This window comes from Pseudorca crassidens, chromosome 4 (genome assembly GCF_039906515.1).
Source record: "Pseudorca crassidens isolate mPseCra1 chromosome 4, mPseCra1.hap1, whole genome shotgun sequence".
Classification (NCBI taxonomy): Eukaryota; Metazoa; Chordata; class Mammalia; order Artiodactyla; family Delphinidae; genus Pseudorca; species Pseudorca crassidens.
In genome coordinates, this window is record NC_090299.1 from 114,131,545 (window position 1) to 114,155,650 (window position 24,106).

The following is a 24,106-nucleotide window of genomic DNA, read 5'->3' on the forward strand; positions in this document are numbered from 1 at the left end:
CTTCTCTTATTTGACTTCTAGAGGTTTAAGATAAAAGTATTCACTAGAAGTGCTTGCGTGCAGTAATAACCGAGAAAGGAGGGAAAGTACAAAGTAGGAAAAATAATAACTGCTTTCTTGTAGTTTTCAAAGATAAAAAGGATTCCTCATCTTTGTGGTTTATAGTCTACAAGTCACTATCTCCATTCTGGCTTTCTCTTGCTTGCCACTGTTATCAGGAGACCAGGGATAATGACAGGACAGGTAGTTGTTATATGGCATATGTAGCGTTCTTGGAAAGTTGATGTAGGGAGTAAGATACCTCATGCAAATCAATTTTGTAACAAAACATTATGTGTCTCTTTCACCTTTTTTACCCACTATGTCTTCTGTAAGATGACACGAGCCACTTCTTGGAATCTTTGTTTATGAAAGACTTATCCTGAGATTTTTCTGAAAATAAAAATGCCTTGATGATCTAAATAGATTTTTTTTGTTTTTGATTTGTTTCTTTGGTTTTGTTTGGCTTGCGGAATCTTAGTTCCCCGACCAGGGATCGAACCCAGGCCCCTGCAGTGGAAGTGTGGAGCCCTAACCACTGGACCGCCAGGGAATTCCCAAATAGATTTTTTTTTTGGATTTGACACCAGACTGCCAAAAAATGATTCGGGGTCTTGTTTAAAGGGTAGTTTCTTGTGCCTTGTTCTATAATCTGTTATTATTTTTATTAATATTAATCTATTACAATATAATCGTCTGTTAGTTTGTTATACATTAATTTACCAAAACCAGTGTTTCTAAAAGTATGTTCAGAAGAACATTATGTTTGTGTGGCTGTTTTTAGTAATTATGCAGAAAAGGTTTCCATTATTAAATCCACTTTGGGGGAATGTTCTATATGTATTCAACCAGGTTTCTTTATTGCACGCCTTCTCAGAGCCTTTATATCATGTACACACTTGCACACACACACACACACACACACACTGTGAGCCTTAAAGAGACTAGCATGTCACAAATTCACTTGAACCAGAAAAACTTTTACCAGAGTATCTCTATCTTTTTGAACACTTTTTAAAGAGATGCTAAGTTATATGCTTCTTGGACCTCTGAGCATGGAGCTGGGAATTGGGCGATGTTTGTTCTACTTGGGCTTTATTAGTCACATTAGGTGTGTGAACTTGTAGCCCTCCTTCCTGTGGAATGGTGTAAGGAAACATTGAGTAATGTATACCTGCAGCTTGTATACTTGACTCATCCTCAAAAACTTGGTGAGGTGTGTGTACTCTTTGCATTTTACTGATAGGAAACTAAGGCTCTGAAAAATTGAACAGTATGCCTGGGATTTGAAACCAAATTGTCTGACTCAACTCTTACTCTTTCCATTATTGCACTCGATCTCTGAAATGGGAACCACAGTGCTCGTTCCATTTTCTTTGCCTGGCCTTGTGGGTGTTAAATGACACAGCTGGTATGAGAGCACTTTAATCAGTAAGAAGTACCATAAAAGTATATGGCAGCAAATTTCAATATACACCACCTCTAGGTGGTAGGTATAAGAGTGAGCCCTTGGAACAGAATAACTATAGTTGAGTCTCACTTTATCTGGGGGGTTGCTTCTACAGTCAGCGTACACTGTGAAAGTTGAGTATTTTCAAAAATTGCCCTTGAACTACCCTTAGGAAATCAGTTCTCTTTGGAGATTGATTCTGTCTTTCAGTAAGTCATATGCAGCCATTTTTCCTTCAGGGTTGAAACGTATCCCTGCTTCTTCCTTTGAGTATCAGAGGAAGTTGGTTTGGGATTAGGTGATGTAGATGAAAAATATATTGTGTCAAACTTTAGCCTCACAATGAACCATTCATGCTGTAAGAGACACTGAGGAACTGAGAGACTGTCCAAGGGAACAGAACACCTTCATTGAGTAGAATGGCAGACAGATTGCCAGCTCTGGTTATGTGTTTTTTTTTCCCTTTCTCTCTCTCTCTCTCTCTCTCTCTTTTTGCTGAGCACTTAGAGTTGAATGTGTATATGATGCAACTTAACTATATAAGATGACACTAACAGTGCTGGATATCTTATGGGATACCATAGAATCCTCCCAGTTTGGGTGCTCTGAGGACAGGCTGTTGCTCTATCAGGGCATGCCTTCAGCCTTTGGGCTCCGGGCAACAATAAACAATGTTTTTACTTCCTGCTATTATGTCTTATTTTCTTTGGTCAAATTTCTAGAAAGCGAAGGGTTCCTAGCTTGGATCATCTAATCAGTGTCACAACCAGCTAATTAATTTCTCATATGAATCAACTGATGCCTGGAGGGATATCTTTGTGAGGATCCTCACAATGTGTTGGAGACAGAGCAGCAATAGATGGTTCCCAGTGCATGCGAGTCCTCAAAGCCACCAGCCCACTGCAGGACGTGTGCCTCTGGAGTTTTTCTTTTCTTTTCAAGCGCTAACTTTGATTCTCTACAGTGGTGATCTCCCAACATTTTTTGGTCATGTACATCATCAGCAGAATTGGAGCAGGCAGGCACTACCAATAGAATTTATTGTGTACACATATTACTGTACTATTAAGTTGTAAAGTAAATTGGAATTTAAAGATGAGATTTAAATAAGTGTAAATGAATGTTATTGTATTCACTTCCCTTCTCCCCTTGAATCATCTTGCATGCACCTCACAGAGCCACTGCTTGATCTTTGTCTGTGTGATGTAATATTCATTTTCTGACTTTGTGCATTGTATTTTTCCGGTGTTTTTAGTCTGTAAGCTATGAAATAACACCATTACCAGTCCTTGGGGTTATCCTGTCAAGAACCTTCAACTATTGTTTTTGAGTTGGAGAAAATGGTGTCTTGTTTCTGAAAACGCTCTATAATTTGGTGCCTTTCCTGCCATTACATGTCAAGTTAGTACATGTAACAACAGTTGCGGCAGTTATGTTCTGTGAAGTTACCGTGAATGCCATCTTAGCAAACACTGAATCATTGCCCCTAGAGAAAATGCAGGGTTTGGTTCCTGTGAGCCTCTGGTCACAGCATATTTGTCAGCTGATCAGTACATAACCTTGTTTTATGTGTGTTTCTGTTTGCCTTATCTAATATATATCGTTGATCCATTAACATTGAACTCACTGCCAGTAGCGCTATAGCTTATGCTTTAGCGAAGCTTATGTAACACATGTGTTTTCTCTGTAAGGCAGCTTTCTTGCCTTTAGGAACAATAGACAGCACTTTGCTTGGGGACCATTTTAAACTGCACACTCACCAACAAAAAGCACAAAATGCGAAAAATGTGGTGCTAAGTAGACCTTGAAAAGGGTACTTGTTTAAAATATGAGAGGTGAAATAAGAAGGCAAAGCATCACATACTGGGAACATGTGCATCTGGTTTTTCACAATTTTAGCTGTTCTGCTCATGTATGTACCTGTCCTCAAAAAATTGGGAAAGTGCAGTGAGTAATGATTTTGGGGTTATAAATAAGTTTTAGTGAGTAGGAGAATTTGCAAATACAGAATCTTTAAATAATGAGGACTGGCTTCGTAGAGTAGTAGTTATAAGGATGGGCTTGGAGACTGCAAGTCTTGATTAGCATTCCGGCTCTTCCCTAAATGATCTATGGCAAGTTAGTTAATGTCTCTGAGTCTAGGTACATATTCCCTCAACTGTACTTTGGGGATATCCACCTCATAAGGCTACTGTGAACATTTAATGAATGTTTAGCCCTTGAAAAAACTTTATAAAAATAAATATATTTCCATCACTGTAAGGTCGGATCTTAACAAACGGCACCGCGAAACAGAGGAAAGCTTCAAGTGAACTTTATTAGGGAGCGCTCCCGGGCGAGGTTCACTGGTCCGAGAGAAAGGGGCCAGAGAAGTCGCACCCGGGCGAGGGTTGGGCAAGATTTTATAGGGGAAGAAGGGAAAGGGGTGTGGTGAATCTGGGAGGGCGCAGGGTATTCCTTATTTGGTGGTCTTTTCGGGTATCCTGGGGGACCGTTAGTCCCGCCCCTCAAAAGGCGGGAAGGCTGGGCTGGTTTCAAAGTCCCCAGAACTGGGTGGTCCGGAATGTCTCCAGGGCAGTTTCTGGAACTGGGTGGTCCGGAGAATTTCGGTCTGATGCAACCTGTGAATCTGATTGTGTTCCCCTGCCTCGGGCCAGTTGGCCTTACAATCACTATTTCATCCACCATCTCAACAAATCTTGTCAGGAGTAGTGGGCAGGGGTACTAGCAGGGGCGGGGGCATGTTTTTCACTTATGCCTTAGGAAAACTTTTTGTGCTTGGAAATAAAATCTTTGTAATAATTAAGAACCTCTCATTAACTGAAAGTATGAATCTGATTAGAATATTTGTCCCTAAAATATAGTAAGTGGGTCATGGTGAGTACCCTTGCCAATGGCTCTTTGTGCTTCTCAGACTTGAATGTGTTTACAAATCATCTAGAGATCTGTCTAAAATGTAATTTCTGATTCAGAAGATCTGGAAAGGAACTTTTTTTTCATTTTTAATGACATTTATTGTTTTCTTTCTAATTTTACAAGCAATATGTGTTCATTGCAGACAATTAGAAATACATAAAAGCATAAAGTAAAAATTAACAATCACCCATAATCTCCACCCCCCCAGAGATAACTATTGTTTGCATTTTGATGCATTTCCTCCCAGTGTCTACATATTTTTTTAATGGAAGTATAATTGACCTACAATATTATGTTCCAGGTGCACAACATAGTGATTAGATATTTCTATACATTACAAAATGATCACCGTGATATGTCTAGTTACCATCTGTCACCATACAAAGATATTACAATATAATTGACTATATTCCTCATGCTAAACATTTCATCCTCATTTATTTTGTAACTGGAAGTTTGTACCTCTTAATCTCCCTCACCTATTTCACTAATCCCCCAACCCCCTCCCCTCTGGCAACCACCTATTTCTTCTCTGTATCTATGACTCTGTTGTTTTGTTATGTTTGTTCATTTGTTTTTTAGATATGTGAAATCAGATGGGATTTGTCTTTCTCTGCCTGACTTACTTCATTTAGCAAAATACCCTCTAGGTCCATCCACTTCACAAATGGCAAGATTTCATTCTTTTTTATTGCTGAATAATGTGGAACAGAACTTGATGCTGAATTTTGTACAGGTTCCCAGGTGATACTATGGTCCATGGACTGAACTCTGTAGTTAGGCTTTTTTTTTTCCTCTTAATAAATCTATTTTATTTATTTATGTATTGGCTGTGTTGGGTCTTCGTTGCTGCACATGGACTTTCTCTAGTTGTGGCGAGCGGGGGCTACTCTTTGTTGCAGTGCACAGGCAGTGCAGTGCACATTGTGGTGGCTTCTCGTGGCAGAACATGGGCTCTAGGCACATGGTCTTCAGTAGTTGTGGCACATGGGCTCAGTAGTTGTGGCTCTCGGGCTCTGGAGTGCAGGCTCAGTAGTTGTGGCACACGGGCTTAGTTGCTCCGCGGCATGTGGGATCTTCCCAGACGAGGGATCGAGCCTGTGTCCACTGCATTGGCAGGCGGATTCTTAACCACTGTGCCACCAGGGAAGTCCCTGTAGTTAGGCTTTATACAAATTCGTAAGTTCTACCTGTGCCGAGGTCTGTTAGCACTCCTCTTTTCCAGTGGCTCAGAGGAGGTGATAGAGCAGCCCAAGGGTGTAGGTGAATTAGGGGAGGTCTATCATTAACAGAACCAAAACCTCTCAAAAGTCAAGTAAGTTGATAAAGGAGAGCAAGATGATGAAATAAACTGGTAGACAACAAACCATTAAGCAAGTGGCCACTTCCCCAGCTTTTGCAAGTTGTCTTCCAGAAATTGAACTGTAAAAACAACTTTTCTTAATAATAGAAATAGAAAGGAGTTATGTGTACTTATAGGGAAGCAAGATAATAGGCCTGAAAATTCCTGACAGATCTCCAAAATTCCTCTGCGGCTCCCTCTTCTCCCTCACTACCACCATCTTATGTCATTTTCTAGATAATTTGTTAGTAGAAACATTTCACTGAATGTCTGTACAACAGGGACCTGAAGAATAAGGCTCTAAGTGTCCTGGCAGATGGGCAGGTGAGTAGTGCCTTGCTTTAACCTGCTGTATTAGTTCCTGTGGCTGCTGTAACTAATTGCCATAAGTTTAGTGGTTTAAAACAGTACAGATTTATCATCTTACAGTTCTGGAGGGTCACAACTCTGAAATAGGTCTCAGTGAGCTAAAAGGAAGGTGTTGGCGTGGTGTGTCCCTTCTGGAGACTAGGGGAAAACTCTTCCGTGCTTTTCCAGCTTCTAGAGGCTACCCACATTCCCTGGTTCTTGGGCCCTTCCTCTGTCTTTAAAGCCAGCAGAGTAGTATCTTCAGATTGGTCCTTCACTCTCTGACTTTGACACTCCTACTTCCCTCTTTCACTTGCAAGGACTTTGATTATATCAGGCCCAACCAGATAATCCAGGGTAATCTCCCCATCCTGAGATCCTTAATTTAAATCATGTCTTTAAAAACAGCCCCTTTTGCTGAGTAAAGTAACATAGTTATAGGTTTTGGGGATTAGGAACATGTACATTTGAGGGTAGGGGGCAGTTTCCTCTCTGCCACACTTGGCTAGCACCAACATTTCTGACTAATAGATCCCTTTACAGGTTTTTGGCTACATCAGAGTTCGGCTTTATAGTAGCTCCAGTTTTGTCTTGAAATTTATTATTTATGGTACTGGATAGGATCTATAAATTTTTTAAAAAATTGACAGTTTTTTTTTTTTTTTTTAAAGATTGTGTTTCTCTTAAGGATTGTGGTGGTGTGGAGGTTGGTAAAGACAGTGTTTAAGGGACTGGAGTTTTACCTTAAAGAAAAAGATATTTGGCAAGGTTCGAACAAGACTAAGGGAAAAGAAGAGATCACAAACTGAACGTTCTGTGTTAGAAAATATGAATTAAGCAGACAAATCCTTGATCCTACAAATAATATTTATTTGAAGTAATTGAAAATCAAAATGATAAAGATATTGATTCAATTAACAGCAGAATCATGTTTGTATGCTTTTCTGACATTTGTTTAATGAATTTCTTTGGAATATCTTGATATTTTATGTTAAAGCACTTTTAGAAATAGCTAATACATTCTTGATTGTTTAACAATACTTGTATTTACTCTTTTATGTTCTCTTATATTCTAATGATATATTTTGGAAGATAATAATCAAGAAATGTTGAAATTGACATTTTTTTTCTCATGAAAACGGTTATGTTAATTTTATGGTCTTTCTAAGAAGAGAGCTTGTGTTGTCTGATAGTATCTCCCAACTTTAGTTAAATATCCATTTGGTAAGTTTTATTATTCTGCTTTCAATATGAAACTGCTAGAAGACTACCCACAAGGGACAGCAACCACAAGCTTGCTTCCACTTGTGCTGTTTATTATTGATGCTAGTAACTGTAATTGTGTCATCTTCCCTGGCTTCATTCAGTCTAGGGATTTAGGCTTTTTCATCTTCAAGAATGGGGTAGTGGGATCTGTCATGCTTATAAGGTAGTGATGAAGATTGAGATAGAGTGCAAAAACCTTTGAAAAATATAAAGCCCTGTAGAAACACTGATTATAATGCAGGAAATATCAGACTGTTTGGTGGAGACAGAAAGTGCTTGTGAAGGGTCATTGTGGAAAAGGGGGAACTAACATTTACTGAAACCCGCTGTGATTACCTCCGCCTCTGTTCCTTATGGCCCTGGCCAGATATAAGTTAAGAACGAGATGCAGAACTTGGCTAACCTCAGAGAACTTGAGGAGGCACTGGAATGGCAGGACTGCCTTGATAAGTAGCTGTTGATGGGTTGATCAACATTCCCCAAACCTTCCCAGTTGCTCAGGATTCCTAAAGGGAGATATACCCATGGTGGTATGTGAGAGGAATTTTGTTGATTCAACTTGAGACAAGGGGAGGAGCCTTTGGAGAATCACTGTGTTGGGTCTGAGTATATCATGAGGTAGATTAGAAAACACCTCCGGCCTTAATTTCTGGTCTCTTATTCGTCTACCGCCTTCCGTATCATGGCACTTGCATAATCTTTCCAGCCTAATCAATCTTCCCTTCTTTTCCCTCACATTTATTTGAATACCTATCATGTGCCAGGCTCTGCTAGGCAACCAAAATCCTTAAAGATGCTGCTGCCATCCTTAAGGAACCTAGTAAGGAAGACAGGAACGTTAACAGGTTGTCTTTGCACCATCAGAATCCTTTGTGGTTTCCTGTTGGCTCAAAGATAGTTTCAACTCCTCAACTTCAGTGAATTGGGTTTTCCAACTTTCTATTCCTCTGTTTCTTTACACTTTTTTTTTAATAGCTGAACATGCCCATTTGGGTCATGCCACACTTTCGTGCCACCACCATTCCTCCAGCTTGGGATGTCATACTTTTTCCTCTCCAAGTGCAAGTTGGTTCCATGTACTTATTAATTTAAAACATATTTATTGTGTTAGGTTATGGGAATACACAGGCAAGACCTGCTTCTGCTTTCACAGGACTTCTGTTTAAGCAGGAATTTCAAAATCCTCTCTCTCCCTCCTTTGCAGGGCCATGTATTTGCCACTGTAGCAGATGCTGCCTTGTGGTGGTGTCTGTGTGTGCTGTCTTCCAGCGATGCTGAGAGAGCTCCTTAAGGGCAGAAAGCAGAGCCTGGCATAGTACTTGCACATAAGGCATTCAGCAAATGCTTGTTGATGGTGATATGATGCATTCCAGAATGGGCCTGGGAATGGCTGGTATTGCTTCTCCCACTTCTGCTATCCCTGCTATTTCAGATTTCCTCAAGGTGATACTTTTATCTTATTTGCACAGTATGCAATTTAACTGATGTATTTCTAGAGTCTCATTAGAATATTCATTGACCCAAGATTTCTAAAACCTCTTAGTTTTAGAGAAAGAAGTCAGTTAACAATGGAAATTAAAAACCATAAAAAATTTTGATTAACAATTAAATTTAAGTATTTAAAGAGCTAAATATGTTATTCTGTGGAAACTTGTATCTGTTAATGTGAGCATAGAGGGAAGTGTTTTTTCCCCAAAATTTTTCCTCAAAAATTAATTCACACTTGTTATGAATTGCAAACATTACAGAAGATTTTAGTGTAGAGAATGAATGCCCTTTCTGCTCCTACCACCCAGCAATAGTCATTAAGAGTTTGGTGAACATTCCTCCTGATTTTTTTCCCTATGCATACAGTAAAGTCACTTAGATCCTTGAAAGAAATGTAGTCACATTGACCCCCCAAAAGGTACCAATTCTAATAAATAACCCCTGTTTTGAAAATACATAGATAAGCCTTTATCTTGCTCAGATAAACTTTTAAAGGATATCCTGTGTTTAGCTCTGAAAAGTCCTACCTTGTCTGATGGTTCTTAAAATTTTCCATCCTTACAGCTCACCCCATGTCACCCCTTCACTAAAAAAAAAAAAAAAAGTATTCTTTTTACAGTAAAAGCTTATTTTTATATAAAACTTTAGATTTTCACATTTATTAACTCACTTAATTTTCAAAATTGGTTTTGGTTCAGGTAGGGGTCATAAGAGGGGTGGAAGCCAAGCCACCCTGACCCTCTTGCACCTGGTTCTCCATCACCTTTCTGCATTGTGTGGAAAGTTGGTAGCTCTGTCCTCAGAGGCCCTACTGGAAACTCATTGGACCCTTCCCAGGGGACTCCATTTCAGAAGCATGGATTTCTTTTCAAACACAGAATTCTTTAATACAAAAAGGGTTCTTTGTCTTCTGGGTATGTACGTGAGCAGTTCATTTCTTAACTTGATTTTCTTTTCAATGATTCATTATGTGACCTTCTAACAAGTTCCTTTTCTTAAGTCTAAAAAGTGTGGAGCTGATACCCTTTACTGAGTAGAGAGAGACTAGCACATGTGGTTTGGAAACTAGTGGTAATCCTGGCAGTGGGGCCTGGGTGGGACTTGAGAGAGGAGCTCATGGTTAGATCGGCGCTTGGCAGCTAACGTGGTGTGCTCCGAGAGGCTGGCTGACTCCTGCCCCAGACCTTGTGTGGGTCCAGTAAGCTAATTAGATCCCTTTTCCTGGGATGATCGGGTTCTGGGGATCTGACTCTTCAAACTAAAAAAAAAGACCTGTTTGATAAACTATAACCATAGTTTCTTAATTTATGCTTAACTTTTATGTGCCTTTGTGAAATGGAGGAAATAAGGGCACTTGTTTCATAGAGCTATTATGAGGATTGAAATGACATAATTCAGGCCATTCATTAATCAATTCATTGAGTAAATTTGGAGTGCCTTGGGAACAGTGGCAGATGTGAGAAGTGATAAGATTCTGGATGTATTTTGTAGGTAGGGCTAACTCATTTGCTGATGAATTGGTTGGATGTGGCATGTGAGAGAAAAAGGAGTCAAGCACGACTCTAAGGCTTTTGGCCTGAGCATCTTGGCAGGATGGAGCTGCCACTTACTGAGCTGGGGGAGATGTGGGAGGAGTAGGGTTAAGGGCTAGAAGCAAGAGTTGAGTTTCAGACATCCAAGTGGAGATCTGGGGTAGGCAGCTGGAAAAAAGCAGTCTGGAGTTCAGGGAAGAGGTCCAGGCTAAAACTATGGATTTGAGGGTCATCAGCAACAGATGGTATTTAAAATCATGGATTAGATGAGATCACTAAGGATTGACTGTAGAATGAGTGCCTGGAATAGTGCGGGCTTAGTCAGTGTTGGCAGTTATTCCCACTATTACTACGATTACTCATATTATTCCTACTTATTAGAACTGTTACAGAACTGCCAGGTGAACCAAAATCTCTCATTCTTTTTAGTACAAATCTCTTTGAGAAAAATGGTATTAGAAGTTTCTGTAGAGAATATATTATCAGTATCCAGGGATTTGGATGATCCTAATGAGTTGTGCTCCCCGAAGTCATTCACCCCCAGAGCTGGATAGGCTCAGGCATTAGAATTCAGTAGACCTGGGGTTGAGTCTAGGCTTTACTTTGTACCAGCAGTGAAACCTTTTTTTTTTTTTTTTTGGACAATAAAATGATTTTCTTTTATCAAGCAATATTCTGTTAAAATAAAACAGCATTCAAGGAATTTAATGTAACCCAGTAACATACTTCATATTAGCATTCACCCTTAAAACATGTGGCATTATTATACAGTCTTCAAATGTACATCATAGTCATTTAATCTGTCATGTCTTATTAGAATCTGCTTTCAAAAACGGTGATGTTCCTAATTGGAAATACAATATTGATTATACGATGAATAAGCCAGCTGTAGTGGGCTGAATGATAGCCCCCCAAAAGATATCCATTTCCTAATCCCTGGAACCTATGAATGTTAACTTACTGGAAAAAAGGAGTATTGACAGAGATGGAGAAATCACCCTTGATTATCTGGTGAGCCCTAAGTTCAATGCCAAGCGTCCTATAAGAGACACAGGGAAGATAGATGCACAGAGAAGGAGGAGGCAGTGTGAGGACAAAGTCAGAGATTGGAGCGATGCAGCTACAAGACCAGAAAACGGAAGCGGCGAGGAATGGAACCTCTCCTGGAGTCTTTGAAGGGAATCAGGCGCTGTCAACATTATGATTTCAGATTTTTGGCCCCCAGAACTGCAAGAGAATGTTTATCTGTTTATGTTTATCTGTGATGTTTATCTGTTGTTTTCAGCCTCACAGTTTGAAGTCATTTGTTACAGCAGCCATAAGAAACTAATACAACACTATTTAAGAGGTGCTTTTGGGCTCCCCTGGTGGCGCAGTGGTTGAGAGTCCGCCTGCCGATGTAGGGGACACGGGTTCGTGCCCCGGTCCGGGAAGATCCCACATGTCGCGGAGCGGCTGGGCCCGTGAGCCATGGCCGCTGAGCCTGCGCGTCCGGAGCCTGTGCTCCGCAACGGGAGAGGCCACAACAGTGAGAGGCCCGCGTGCCAAAAAAGAGGTGCTTTTTTCAAGTTTAATTATTTTTAAACAATATGAATGATAAATAAGAACTTTAAAGAGCTCTCCTTTTTTTTTTCCATGGGCAAACCACATACATTTATTTGATTGGATTTTAGATTTTTGATTTTTCAGATCAGCCTCTTCTATTAAATAGCATCATGATTAAAAATGTACAATAGACTAAGATGCAGTCTGGAAGACGAACATATAAAAAGGAAAATAGAGATCACCATATCTTAACCATTCGGTAATTGCTCAACAGTTTAGTGTATTTTGTCCCAGTATATGTGTTCTACATATATATTTTCTGAAGTTGACCCTATTCAGTATAGAGTGAAACCTTTTTGAGCCTCAACTTCTTCATCTATTCAAAGGGGTCACCTTGCAGAGATGACAGGTGGATTCAAGGAAGTAAATGTCAGTTTCTTCCCTGTCTTCTCTGCTCATAGGGACTTGGACTCCATCCTAGAGCCAGTCAGGGTTCCCTCTCTGCAGCTCATGAGATACTGATATTCTTTCTGTCTCTGTGCTTCTTTTTAAAACCTTATGCCAACTACTAGCCCCTTGTAATGATAACCTTCCTTTGTGAGATGTGAGTCATTGCAATTAATTAGATTATAGTTTATCTTTCTTGAATTACAGTTTAATCTTTTTTTTTTTTAATTGTGGTACGCGGGCCTCTCACTGTTGTGGCCTCTCCCGTTGCGGAGCACAGGCTCCGGACGCGCAGGCTCAGCGGCCATGGCTCACGGTCCCAGCCTCTCCGCGGCATGTGGGATCTTCCCAGACCGGGGCACGAACCCGTGTCCCCTGCATCAGCAGGCGGACTCTCAACCACTGCGCCACCAGGGAAGCCCGAATTACAGTTTAATCTTCTTAATGTGATTTAGAAGACACTTGTCTTATGAGCAACACATTTTATTAATTCTTTTTGAATGCAGATGATGAAATCTAATGTTCATTCCTTAAACGCTTCAGCTTTCAAAGGGGAACGGTTATGTCTCTGCTTACCCCTTGAAAATAGGGACAGCAAAGTTATAATTTCTGAGCCCCTGTGGCCCTTTGTAGCAGCCAGAGCACCGAAACTTCTTTTTGGTAGCTCCTAGTATGGTCTTCAGGAAGGATATTTAAGGAGTAATTCTAATACCACAACTGCTGAAGCACTCTGATGGATGGCATGAGCCACTCCAAGAAGTAGTAAATTTTCCATTGTTAGAAGTGTTCAAGCAGGTACAGATTTCCGGTTATGAAACAAATAAGTCACGGAGATGTAATATATGACGCAGTGACTAGAGTTAATGATACTGTATTGTATATCTGAAGGTTGCGAAGAGAGTTAATCTTAAAAGTTCTCATCACAAGAGAAAAACTTTGTTTTAACTGTGTCGTGATTGATGTCAACTAGACTTATTGTGATCATTTCACAATACATACAAATATTGAACCAATATGTTGTACACCTGAGACTAATATAGTGTTATATGTCAGTTATATCTCAATTTAAGAAAAGACTATACTGATTAAACGTAAAAGCTTCTGCACAGCAAAGGAAACCATAAACAAAATGAAAAAACAACCCACAGAATGGGAGAAAATATTTGCAAATGAAGCTACCAACAGGGGATTAATCTCCAAAATATACAAACAGCTCATGCAGCTCTATGTCAAAAAAAGAAGGAACAAAAAACAACCCAATCAAAAAATGGGCAGAAGATCTAAATAGACATTTCTCCAAAGAAGACATATAGATGGCCAAAAAAAGCACATGAAAGGATGCTCAGCATCACTAATTATCAGAGAAATGCAAATCAGAGCTACAATGAGGTATCACCTCACACCAGTCAGAATGGTCATCATCAAAAAGTCTACAGGGCATTCCCTGGCAGTCCAGTGGTTAGGACCCTGCGCTTCCACTGCAGGGGGGATGGGTTCGATCCCTGGTCGGGGAACTAAGATCCCACGTGCTGTGTGGCACAGCCAAGAAAAAGAAAAAAAAGTCTACAAACAATAAATGTTAGAGAGGGTGTGGAGAAAAGGGAACCCTCCTACACTGATGGTGGGAATGTAAATTGGTACAACCATTATAGAGAACAATATGGAAGTTCCTTAAAAAACTAAAAATAGAACTACCATATGATCCAGTAATCCCACTCCTGGGCATATATCTGGAGGAAACTCTATTTCGAAAAGATACATGCACCCCAGTGTTCATAGCAGCACTGTTTACAATAGCCAAGACATGGAAGCAACCTAAATGTCCAGCAACAGGTGAATGGATAAAGAAGATGTGGTATATATATGCAATAGAATATTACCCAGCCATAAAAAAGAATGAAATAATGCCATTTGCAGCAACATGGATGGACCTGGAGATGATTATACTAAGTGAAGTAAGTCAGAAAGAGAAAGACATCATATAATTATCACTTATATGTGGAATCTAAAAAATGATACAAATGAACTTATTTACAAAACAGAAATAGAGTTACAGATGTAGAAAACAAACTTATGGTTACCAGCGGGGGAAGGTGGGGAAGGGATAAATTGCGAGATTGAGATTGACATATACACACTACTAGACATAAAGTAGATAACTAATAAGGACCTATTGTATAACACAGGGGACTCTACTCAATACTCTGTAATGACCTATATGGGAAAAGAATCTAAAAAAAAGTGGTTATATGTATATGTATAACTGATTCACTTTGCTGTACAGGAGAAACTAACACAACACTGTAAATCAACTATACTCCAATAAAAATTTTTTAAAAATCTTAAAAAAAAAAGACTATACACTTTCATTGTAGAAATAAATATGTCAAAAAAAAAAAGGGGGGGTTTCCCCTCGGTATCTCATGACCCAGAGAAAACCTTTGTAAACCTTTATGTCCATATTCTCTTAGATTTTATCTGTTAGACATTTCCGAAAATACGATTATGTTCTATTTTTTATTTAGAGAATGTGATTTTTTTTTTTTAATTAATTAATTAATTAATTTTGGCTGCGCTGGGTCTTCGTTGCGGCGTGCGGGCTTAGTTGCGGTACGTGGGATCTTAGTTCCCCAACCTGGGATCGAACCTGGATGCCTTGAATCAGGAGCATGGAGTCTTAACCACTGCACCACCAGGGAAGTCCCAAGAATTGTGATTTGTTCTTAAGATCCATCAAGCTACTTGATTTTCCTTTGCTTTTTAAAAAAAATAATTAATTTTTGGCTGTGTTGGGTCTTCGCTCCTGCGTGCGGGCTTTCTCTAGTTGCGGCGAGCACGGGCCATTGCGGTGGCTTCTCTTGTTGTGGAGCACAGGCTCTAGGCACACGGGCTTCAGTAGTTGTGGTGCGTGGGCTCAGTAGTTGCGGCTCACTGGCTTTGTTGCTCCGTGGCATGTGGGATCTTTCCGGACCAGGGATCGAACCCATGTCCCCTGCATTGGCAGGCGGATTCTTAACCACTGTGCCACCAGGGAAGTCTGTTCCTTTGCTTTTTATCCTCTGAGATTAATACAGAAATAATAGCCCACCAATATTGCCTTTGTGTTGTTTAATTTTCTGGCTGGAAAATATTAAGTTCTCAAATACTATAAATCATTTGCACTGTGTGGTTCCTTTGGAAGCCTTTTAAAATAGTTTCTTTAAATAGCAGTAGTATTACCCATTACTTTTTTATTACCCATTTTCTTCAAAGGAGACTTGAGTAAATATTATAGCAACAATTTTATTTTTATTGATTCTATGACATTTTCATTAAAACAGCCACTTGACCATAAAGCAAATCCATATTTGGACTTCTGAACATTTATGAGGCAACTTCTTTAATTAGATCGTCAGAAATATTGTAGCCCTAATGGAGCTTTTTCAGAATGCTGTCGTTGAGCTGTGTAGAATAATAAATATCTGCTTGCAGAGTATCCCATCTAACATTTAGTGGAATTTAATCATAGTCCCCTGAAAGACAAGTACTCTCATTTAGTTCTGTAGCCTTTTGTTATATGTACTACTGTAACAACCCCATAGGTGACTGGTGAACTAAAAATATTTACATGCTTATAGAATCCTGGGTTTATTGTAGCATTTTTACATACTATAGAATTCTGAAATTATCTATAAATGGATTATAACTATAACTGAAGTTAAAGTATTTATCATCACAGTTATTTCTGGAATTAATTTTAAAGCCTGAAAATTTTCAATGGGCAGGTTTGGGCAATAAGTACTAACTTTAAAAAGTCTATTTTTAGAGCATTCTTACCTGGTATCGTAGTACATATCAGGCTATGATATAATTATTGGCTTTTAAAAATAAGCAACTTGAAGGCATTTTTTTTGCATGATAGATGCTCAATAAGTATGTTTAAAGAATGGATAAAATCTTCACAATTTAGTTATTTGCCCCATGTACTTTTATGTTATGCAGTAACACTTTTGCACTAAAATAGACTGTTCGATCTGCTAGCATGCCAATTCCAGTTATACTAAGTTCAAGCTTCATTGCCTGCCTTTGTGTATTAGTGCAGAGGGGAGTTTTATGGATAGAGGAAAGAGGCAAATTGGATGACCAGGAGTTCTAAAGTAATTTCTAATTTCTAAAGCTTTTCCTAAAAGTTTAGAATTGTTTGAAATCTTAACCTTTTATTTCTGTGAGTTCTCTGAGGAGAGGGTCTCTGGTTTATAACTCTGTTATCAGAAATGTCTGGCACTCAATAGGTCCTCAGTAAATGTTGAATGAATGAGTTGGTTGTCTTTGTGATTTATCTCTGGGGACTTCTCTGCAATTATTTATCACTAAATTGGGGTAAAGGTGATGCTTGCCCAGTTTAAATGTTTGTGCTGGAGTATATAATTAGTGGTAAGGTACTGGGTGCTTTCATCTGATTATCTAATGACTGCAGTGACTGCTTGGTATTGTCATTGCCGTTTAGCAGATGAGAAAACAGGCTCAAAGAGGATAAGTTACTTGAACACAGCTAGTAAAAGACAGAGGTAGGACCCCAGCCTGGCATGCTGCCTGTAGTCTGTACTCTTTATCTGCTCTCCCACAGAGATTAAGGACCTGGGCTCTCAGGATTAACAGGCTCTTCATGAATTGTTCTTGGTACCAGTAAAGCTGGATATAGGAAATTCAACTTTGTGAAGCACAAAGTAAATAATACAGCACTGCATGCGTTTAGAAATTTTTTGAGTACTTCAGCTCTTCAGTTACTGGGTGGCCCTGAATCTGACCAAAAGTTTTCCCTGGGGAATATTCCAGTTGCTTAGGAGTCGGGGAGTAATGGAGGCTGGCCGCTGGAGGAGAAGGACCAAATGAGAAAGGTGTAGGACGAGGGATCAAAGGTGGCTTGTTTGTTTTTTAATTGTAACCCATTTAAAACAAGCAAGGATAAAGATTAATGTAATGACTATGCACCGACCACAAAGCTAATTAAACCTTCATATTATGTTTGTTTCAGATCTTAAAGAAATAGAACATTACAGCTATAACCGAGTCCCTTAGCACATCCCATTTTGTATTAGACTTTTATTCATATGTTAGAGTTTATATTCATGTTGATAAATACAATTTTAGTACATTCATTTTTAACTGCTATGTAATGTTTTAGAGTATGAATATACCCGTTTATTCTCTAGCTGATGACGATTTAGGTTGTTTCCAATTATTTTGCAGCATACCCAGTGGGACAGTAAACTTTTTTTTTTACTTTCTTCTCTGCACATGTGTGTCTGCCTAGGAGAAGAAGTGCTGTGTATGTGCGCCTTCGGTTCTGCTGCATCTTCTCAGATAGCACTCTCAAGTGGGGGCGGGTTTGCAGTCCTGCCACAGTGCATGAGTGCAGGAGAGATGCTAAGTGGGAGAAAGCAAGGAATGAGGAGGGGCATGCTGAGAAAACCGAGTATTTCAAGAAAATCAGAAGTATATCAGCCCAGTAAAAGGAATCTCTTGTAGAAAAGGAAAGCTGTCAATCTTGGCTCTTCATTTTCCTTCTTTAAGATCAAAAAAAATGAGATTTTATGGAGCTTAAACAAAGCTTTTGTGTCAAGTATGCTGAAAATTTTGTCTGATCACACTGTTCTGAATCTGCTGAGTGATCCATTACTTACTGGAATGCACCATGAGAACAAGCAAAATTGAATGGCTTCTTTTTTTTTTTTTGCGGTACGTGGGCCTCTCACTGTTGTGGCCTCTCCCGTTGCGGAGCACAGGCTCCGGACACGCAGGCTCAGCGGCCATGGCCCACGGGCCCAGCCTCCCCGCGGCATGTGGGATCTTCCCAGACCGGGGCACGAACCGGTGTCCCCTGCATTAGCAGGCGGGCTCTCAACCACTGCGCCACCAGGGAATCCCGAATGGCTTCGTTATTTTTACTAGGGCAGGTGAAATTTGAAAAACGTATTGTGAAGAGAGGTAAACACTTCAGTCCTACCATTTAAAAAAAAATCCAAAATAACTTTCTTGTGTTGTATATTTTCATTTGGGAGTGCAATTTAAGTTGAACTTAGAATTGGGTCTTCTGAAGTGTTAAAAAAATTCTAATTATGGAGCCAAGCCTTTGTTCCAGTCAGGGAAATTCTATGCACACTAAAAAACATGGTTTTATTCATAATGATCTATTAACTATGTCCTAACCATGTCATCCCCCAGGCCTGTTAGCAGGAAATAAAATAAAAAGTTTTCTGTCAGCTTCCTCTTTTTTTTTTTTTTTTTAATTGAAGAATCACTGACTTACAATATTAAATTAGTTTCAGGTATACAACATAGTGATTTGATATTTTTATACACTACAAAATAAGGATAAGTCTAGTTTCCATCTGTCACCATACAAAGTTATTACAGTATTATTGCCTATATTCCCTATGCTGTACATTGCATCCCTATGCCTTATTTATTTTATAACTGGAAGTTTGTACCTCTTCACCTACTTTGCCCATCCCCCCACCCCCTCTCCTCTGCCAGCTTCTTTCTTTTTTTGCCCTTGTTCACTCTATTGTAGCAGTAGTTAAGAAAATCTCATGGTGCAGAAGCTTGTAATAAGGAGGAAGCGGAAAGGGAAGAAAGGGAGAAGACACAGATCAGTGGTTTTCAGCACAAAGCTGGGTGGTGGGCTGCTACTGGTTAGTACTAATCAGAAGAAACTGGGTGTGCCGTTTGGCACAAATGACCCTGCAGTAGCACATGCTGGCACTTAGTGAATTGGAGCCCATTCTTATTTTTACATTTAGTGAGCCCTCTCTGCAGGGAAGAGGATTGCTTGTCTCCAGGGCCTTTTGCACACTACGGGAGTCTTTCCCTACCCACACTGTTCTCTGTGTGTGTAACATTCTCTCCTCTAGTCTTCTCCAGGTTAGTCCTTTCCACCTTTGGTGGTTCTCAGACTTCTTATTCTCAGGATTCCTTTACACGCTTAAAAATTTCTGAGGACCCAAAGAACTTCTGTTTATGTGTGTTTTTTATATATATATATATATATATATATATATATATACATATACATATATGTGTATATATATATTTTTTTAAAAATAAATTTATTTATGGCTGTGTTGGGTCTTCGTCGCTGCACACAGGCTTCCTCTAATTGCGGCGAGCGGGGGCTACTCTTCGTTGCAGTGTGCAGGCTTCTCATTTCAGTGGCTTCTCTTGTTGCGGAGCTCAGGCTCTAGGCATGAGGGCTTCAGTAATTGTGGCACGCGAGCTCAGTAGTTGTGGCTCGCGGGCCCTAGAGTGCAGGCTCAGTAGTTGTGGTGCGCAGGCTTAGTTGCTCCACCGCATGTGGTATCTTCCTGGACCAGGGCTCGAACCCGTGTCCCCTGCATTGGCAGGCAGGTTGTTAACCACTGTGCCACCAGGAAAGCCCTATGTGGGTTATATTGATCAACATTTACCATATTAGCAATTAAAACTGAGAAATTTAAAAATATTTATTCATTTTAAACAATAAACCCTATTAATTTGTTAACTTTAATAAATAATATATTTTTATGAAGAATATTTTGTTTGTTTTGGAAAACATGGTTAGAAGACTGTTTTAGACATTGTTTTACATTTTATAAACGGGCTAGGAAGATGGCTGGATTCTCATATCTGCATTGGATCTGTTGTGATATCACACCTGTGTAGCCTCTGGAAAACTATTGTACACTCCTGAAAGAATGAAAGTGAAAAAGGCAAATAACATCTTAGTATTTTTTTGAAAATAGTTTGACCTCGTGGAGCCTTCTAAAAGGGTCTCAGGACCTCAGGGGTCCTGAATCTCACTTTCAGAATCATTGCTTTAGATCTCAGTTCTGTTGTCACTTCTCCAGCGAAGGCTTCCCTGACCTCCCTCACTAGGTCAAACTTTCCTATTATGCCCTAGTAGTACTGTGTACCTCTCGTCTGTACCATTTATTGAAGTACCACCTTAACTTTAATGTCTGTTTCTGCTACTTGGCTCCTTGAGATTAGGGATCACGTATGGGTTTTGCGCACAATTATATCCTCAGCCCTTGCCACAAAGGCCTGCCCCGTACTGGGCATTTGGTGCATATTTAAATAAATAAATGAGTGAATCAATTTAAATAAACAGACTTCTTGGATTCCACTTGATTATAGACTTTCCCTTAAAATGTAAGTCCTTCTCTGAATTGTATACCTGTTGTCTCTATTCAGAGCATATATTTATTTTCTGTTTTTTCAGACTGATTATTGCTAAGACTGTTGCAGGGCCATTACACCCCGGATCTGTGCAGCATTCTGCTCATACTCTGTCTCACCCATTGCACCATGTTACAATTCTCTGTTTACCTTCCATCCCCCCCCACTAGATTCTTCAGAAGCTTATTGAGAAAAGGGATTGTGACTTGTTTATCTTTTCAATCCCCTTCTCCATGCCGCAGTAGCATATCTTAGTATATAGTAGACACTAATATTTTCCTGAATGTGTCAAATTGGATTTGAAAAGATACATACACTACAATTGCAAGTAGATGTAAAAATTTTGACCTAAGAAAAATCATGTTCCCAATGCATGGATTACTGACAGGTTATTTATTTCTGAATTGTTTTGCACATCAGAATACATAGGGTAATTCTGTAGGTATTCTGACTTCCAAGAAAGAATCATCATGATCAGGTGTTTTTTTAAAACATTTGTGGACTTCCCTGGTGGCTCAGTGGTTAAGAATCCACCTGCCAATGCAGGGGACACGGGTTTGAGCCCTGGTCCAGGAAGATCCCACATGCCGCTGAGCAACGAAGCCCATGTGTTACAACTACTGAGCCTGTGCTCTAGATCCTGTGAGCCACAACTACTGAGGCCGCATGCCACAACTACTGAAGCCTGTGCACTTAGAGCCCGTGCTCCGCAGCAAGAGAAACCACCAGAATGAGAAGCCTGCACACTGCAACGAAGAGTAGCCCCCGGTCACCTCAACTAGAGAAAGCCCACACGCAGCAGCGAAGACCCAACACAGCCAAAAATAAAGAAATAAATAAATTAATTAAAACAACAACAACAACAAAAACATTTGTCATACGTGGACATCATTCTGTCACAAGATATTTGAGTTATGTGCATGTCCCAAGTACTGTGGTGTGCAATGGGGATGTAGCTGTGAGCAGGGTATACTTGATCCCTACCCTCAAGGATGTATAGTCTAGCCATCTGGTTTGAGTCAGCAAACTTTTTCTGTAAAAGACTGAATGCGAAATGTTGAGACTTTGAGGGCTATATGGTCTTGGTTACAAGTACTCAACTCTGCATTGTGGCCCCAAAGTGGCCATAGACACCCTGTAAACAAATGAGTGTGGACACATTCCAATAAAACTTCATTTACAAAAATGGGAGAAGATTGGATTTAGCCCACAGGCTGTAGGTGCTGACTCTTGATCTAGTTCGTTTGTTTCTCAGTCTCCGTCTGACTCCTATATCCGGAGCACCAATTTTCATATTTTCAATGAAATTTTCATTGTCTTATTTGCTAGAATTAGCTATGGTGAGATTGTTGAAGAACTTGATCTCATGCAAACCACTAAAGCTAATTCTTGTTTTTTTCTTTTGCACTTTTATCCAGGACATTTTATTTCCTTACATCAAAGAAAATGTTAAAGAGTATCTGCAGACACATTGGGAAGAAGAGGAGTGCCAGCAGGATATCAATCTTTTGAGGAAACAGGTTGGGATATTTCTATTCCATTGCTTCTACATTCCCAAGGATGTTAGAACTGAGGATGCCTAAAGACTTAGAATATTCTCTGAGCTTATTTTAAAATAAGTGCTCTGGATTCACAGGGCACGGACGTTGTAGTGACTTGCCTGCTTAGGAATTCACAGTACCTAATTAAAAGGCCAGATATAATGACATCAATGGCAGTTTGTGGTCTCTACAATTGCCTCTTTCTGGAGCTATTTCAGTTGCATAAAATATCATGTATTTATAAAACTAAGTCATTTCTGGGTGGAATGCAAAAGGGTCTTGTGCCATCTGATCACATTTTTCATCAATGTCTCCAAGTGATAACACCTCATCACCTCATTCTCCACTCTCTTCTCCTCATGGCATGAGCCCCTGCTGCCCCTCCACAGAGTTCCTGGGCCCTCACATACCTCTCTCCCCAGCTCACATTCAGCCCAGCCTTCATACCTGCCTTCGCCTTCGTTACATGTACTTTGTTCTACTTTGATCCCTCCCCAGTTTTCAGTCTTTCTCCTTCCACATCGTGTGCTGTGGAACTACCAATCTGTTGTTTTTCTTATTAAAATTGCTTCATTGGCAAAGGTCTTACATGCTATGCAGAGCTAACTCTCTGGCTTTTCTGAGTTAATTTTCTACATTGGACAATGTGGAAGGCTTTCTGTAAATTCTATAATGTTAGAAGTTAGGATTGGAAAGAGAGTTACATCCTTTGAGGCATGGGGCATTTGGATTTGTTGAATATTCCAGATAACTCAGGGTTAGTCTGAAACACTCCCTTCTTTACCTTTTTTTGTTGTCTCAACTCCTGTTGTTGAAACATACATACATAATCCCTCATTGTAGCATATAAATCAATCATTGAGTCTTTAGGGATTGGACATATGCATTGTCATAGGCTAAACAGCTTCTAAATAGCTATTAAGGTTTTGCAAGATGTGGGAGATTGCAGGAGACTGAATGTAAACCAACCCCAGACATTGCTTCACTAGTTTCTTTTCATTGAATTCCAGGCATAAACTAATTTCACTGAGATTTTCTTTATTTCTTCCTCAGTTAGTTATAGTGCAGAGAAAATGATCTGATTTAATTGAAGTCCTGGTTTGTTGATCCTAGTAAGTGAATCAACAAACCAGGTCTTATTATAACATTTTATCATTTTGTGCTATCCCTTTTCTCACACACAACATGCCTCTTGGTTTAAGTTTCAGCTTTAGTGATACAGGAAAGGTAAATTTATTAATTATAATCCAGTTTTTTTTAGGAATCATTCATATCAGTCCCAAAGCGTAGGATACTTTAATTTTAACAGGGCTCGGTGCTAATGGTGGTTGGAGAAAGTTGGTCTGCTAGTTTTCAGGTATCATTTAAGGGATCTTTTTAAAAATGAGTAAGAAACAAATTTTGTGTTGTTTATGATTTAAAGGCTGAAGAGGACTCCCACCTGGATGGGGCTGTTCCGATCCCAGCAGCATCCGGGAATGGGGCGGATGACCTGCAGCGGATGATCCAGGCCGTGGTAGATAACGTGTGCTGGCAGATGTCTCAGGACCGGAAGACCACGGCGCTGAAACAGCTGCAGGGCCACATGTGGAGAGCGGCATTCAAAGCTGGGAGCATGAAAGCAGAGTATGTAGCTCCTCAAGTGACTCTAAACACTTCACTAGCCACCAAAGCAAATACATTTTCCACTAGTCCTCTCTCTCCAGTGTAAGTTGCATGATTTGCCAAGTAGATAAAATCAACATTCTTTTTATTCCAACAAGTGAGTGAGTTATTTTGTTTTGTTTTTTCAAAGCTGGGATAAAGCATTTCACCCAGATAAATCCCGCAGGCCCATGTCTGGCTTTGTGTGATGGTTGGAGACTTTTAACTCAAGTCTAAAACAGCTTCCTAGATGTAAATCAACTATACTCCAATTAAAAAAGAAAAAAAAAAAACCCCACACACAAAAAACAGCTTCTTAGAAAATGGCAACTTCCTTGAACTAAGTCATATC

At 39.7% G+C, this 24,106-nt stretch overlaps 1 protein-coding gene across 3 annotated transcripts in view; it reads left to right on the plus strand.

Annotated features, from left to right (window-relative positions):
* The window catches only part of ENOPH1 (enolase-phosphatase 1), a 36,392-nt gene that overhangs the window by 1,983 nt on the left and 10,303 nt on the right, over nt 1-24,106 (plus strand). For all 3 annotated transcript variants that reach the window (XM_067736389.1, XM_067736387.1, XM_067736388.1), the window contains exons 2-3: nt 21,988-22,089; nt 23,534-23,736. In XM_067736389.1, coding sequence (XP_067592490.1) covers nt 23,612-23,736 — 125 coding nt within the window. In that variant the 5' untranslated portion in view covers nt 21,988-22,089; nt 23,534-23,611. The remainder of the gene's footprint in view (nt 1-21,987; nt 22,090-23,533; nt 23,737-24,106) is intronic.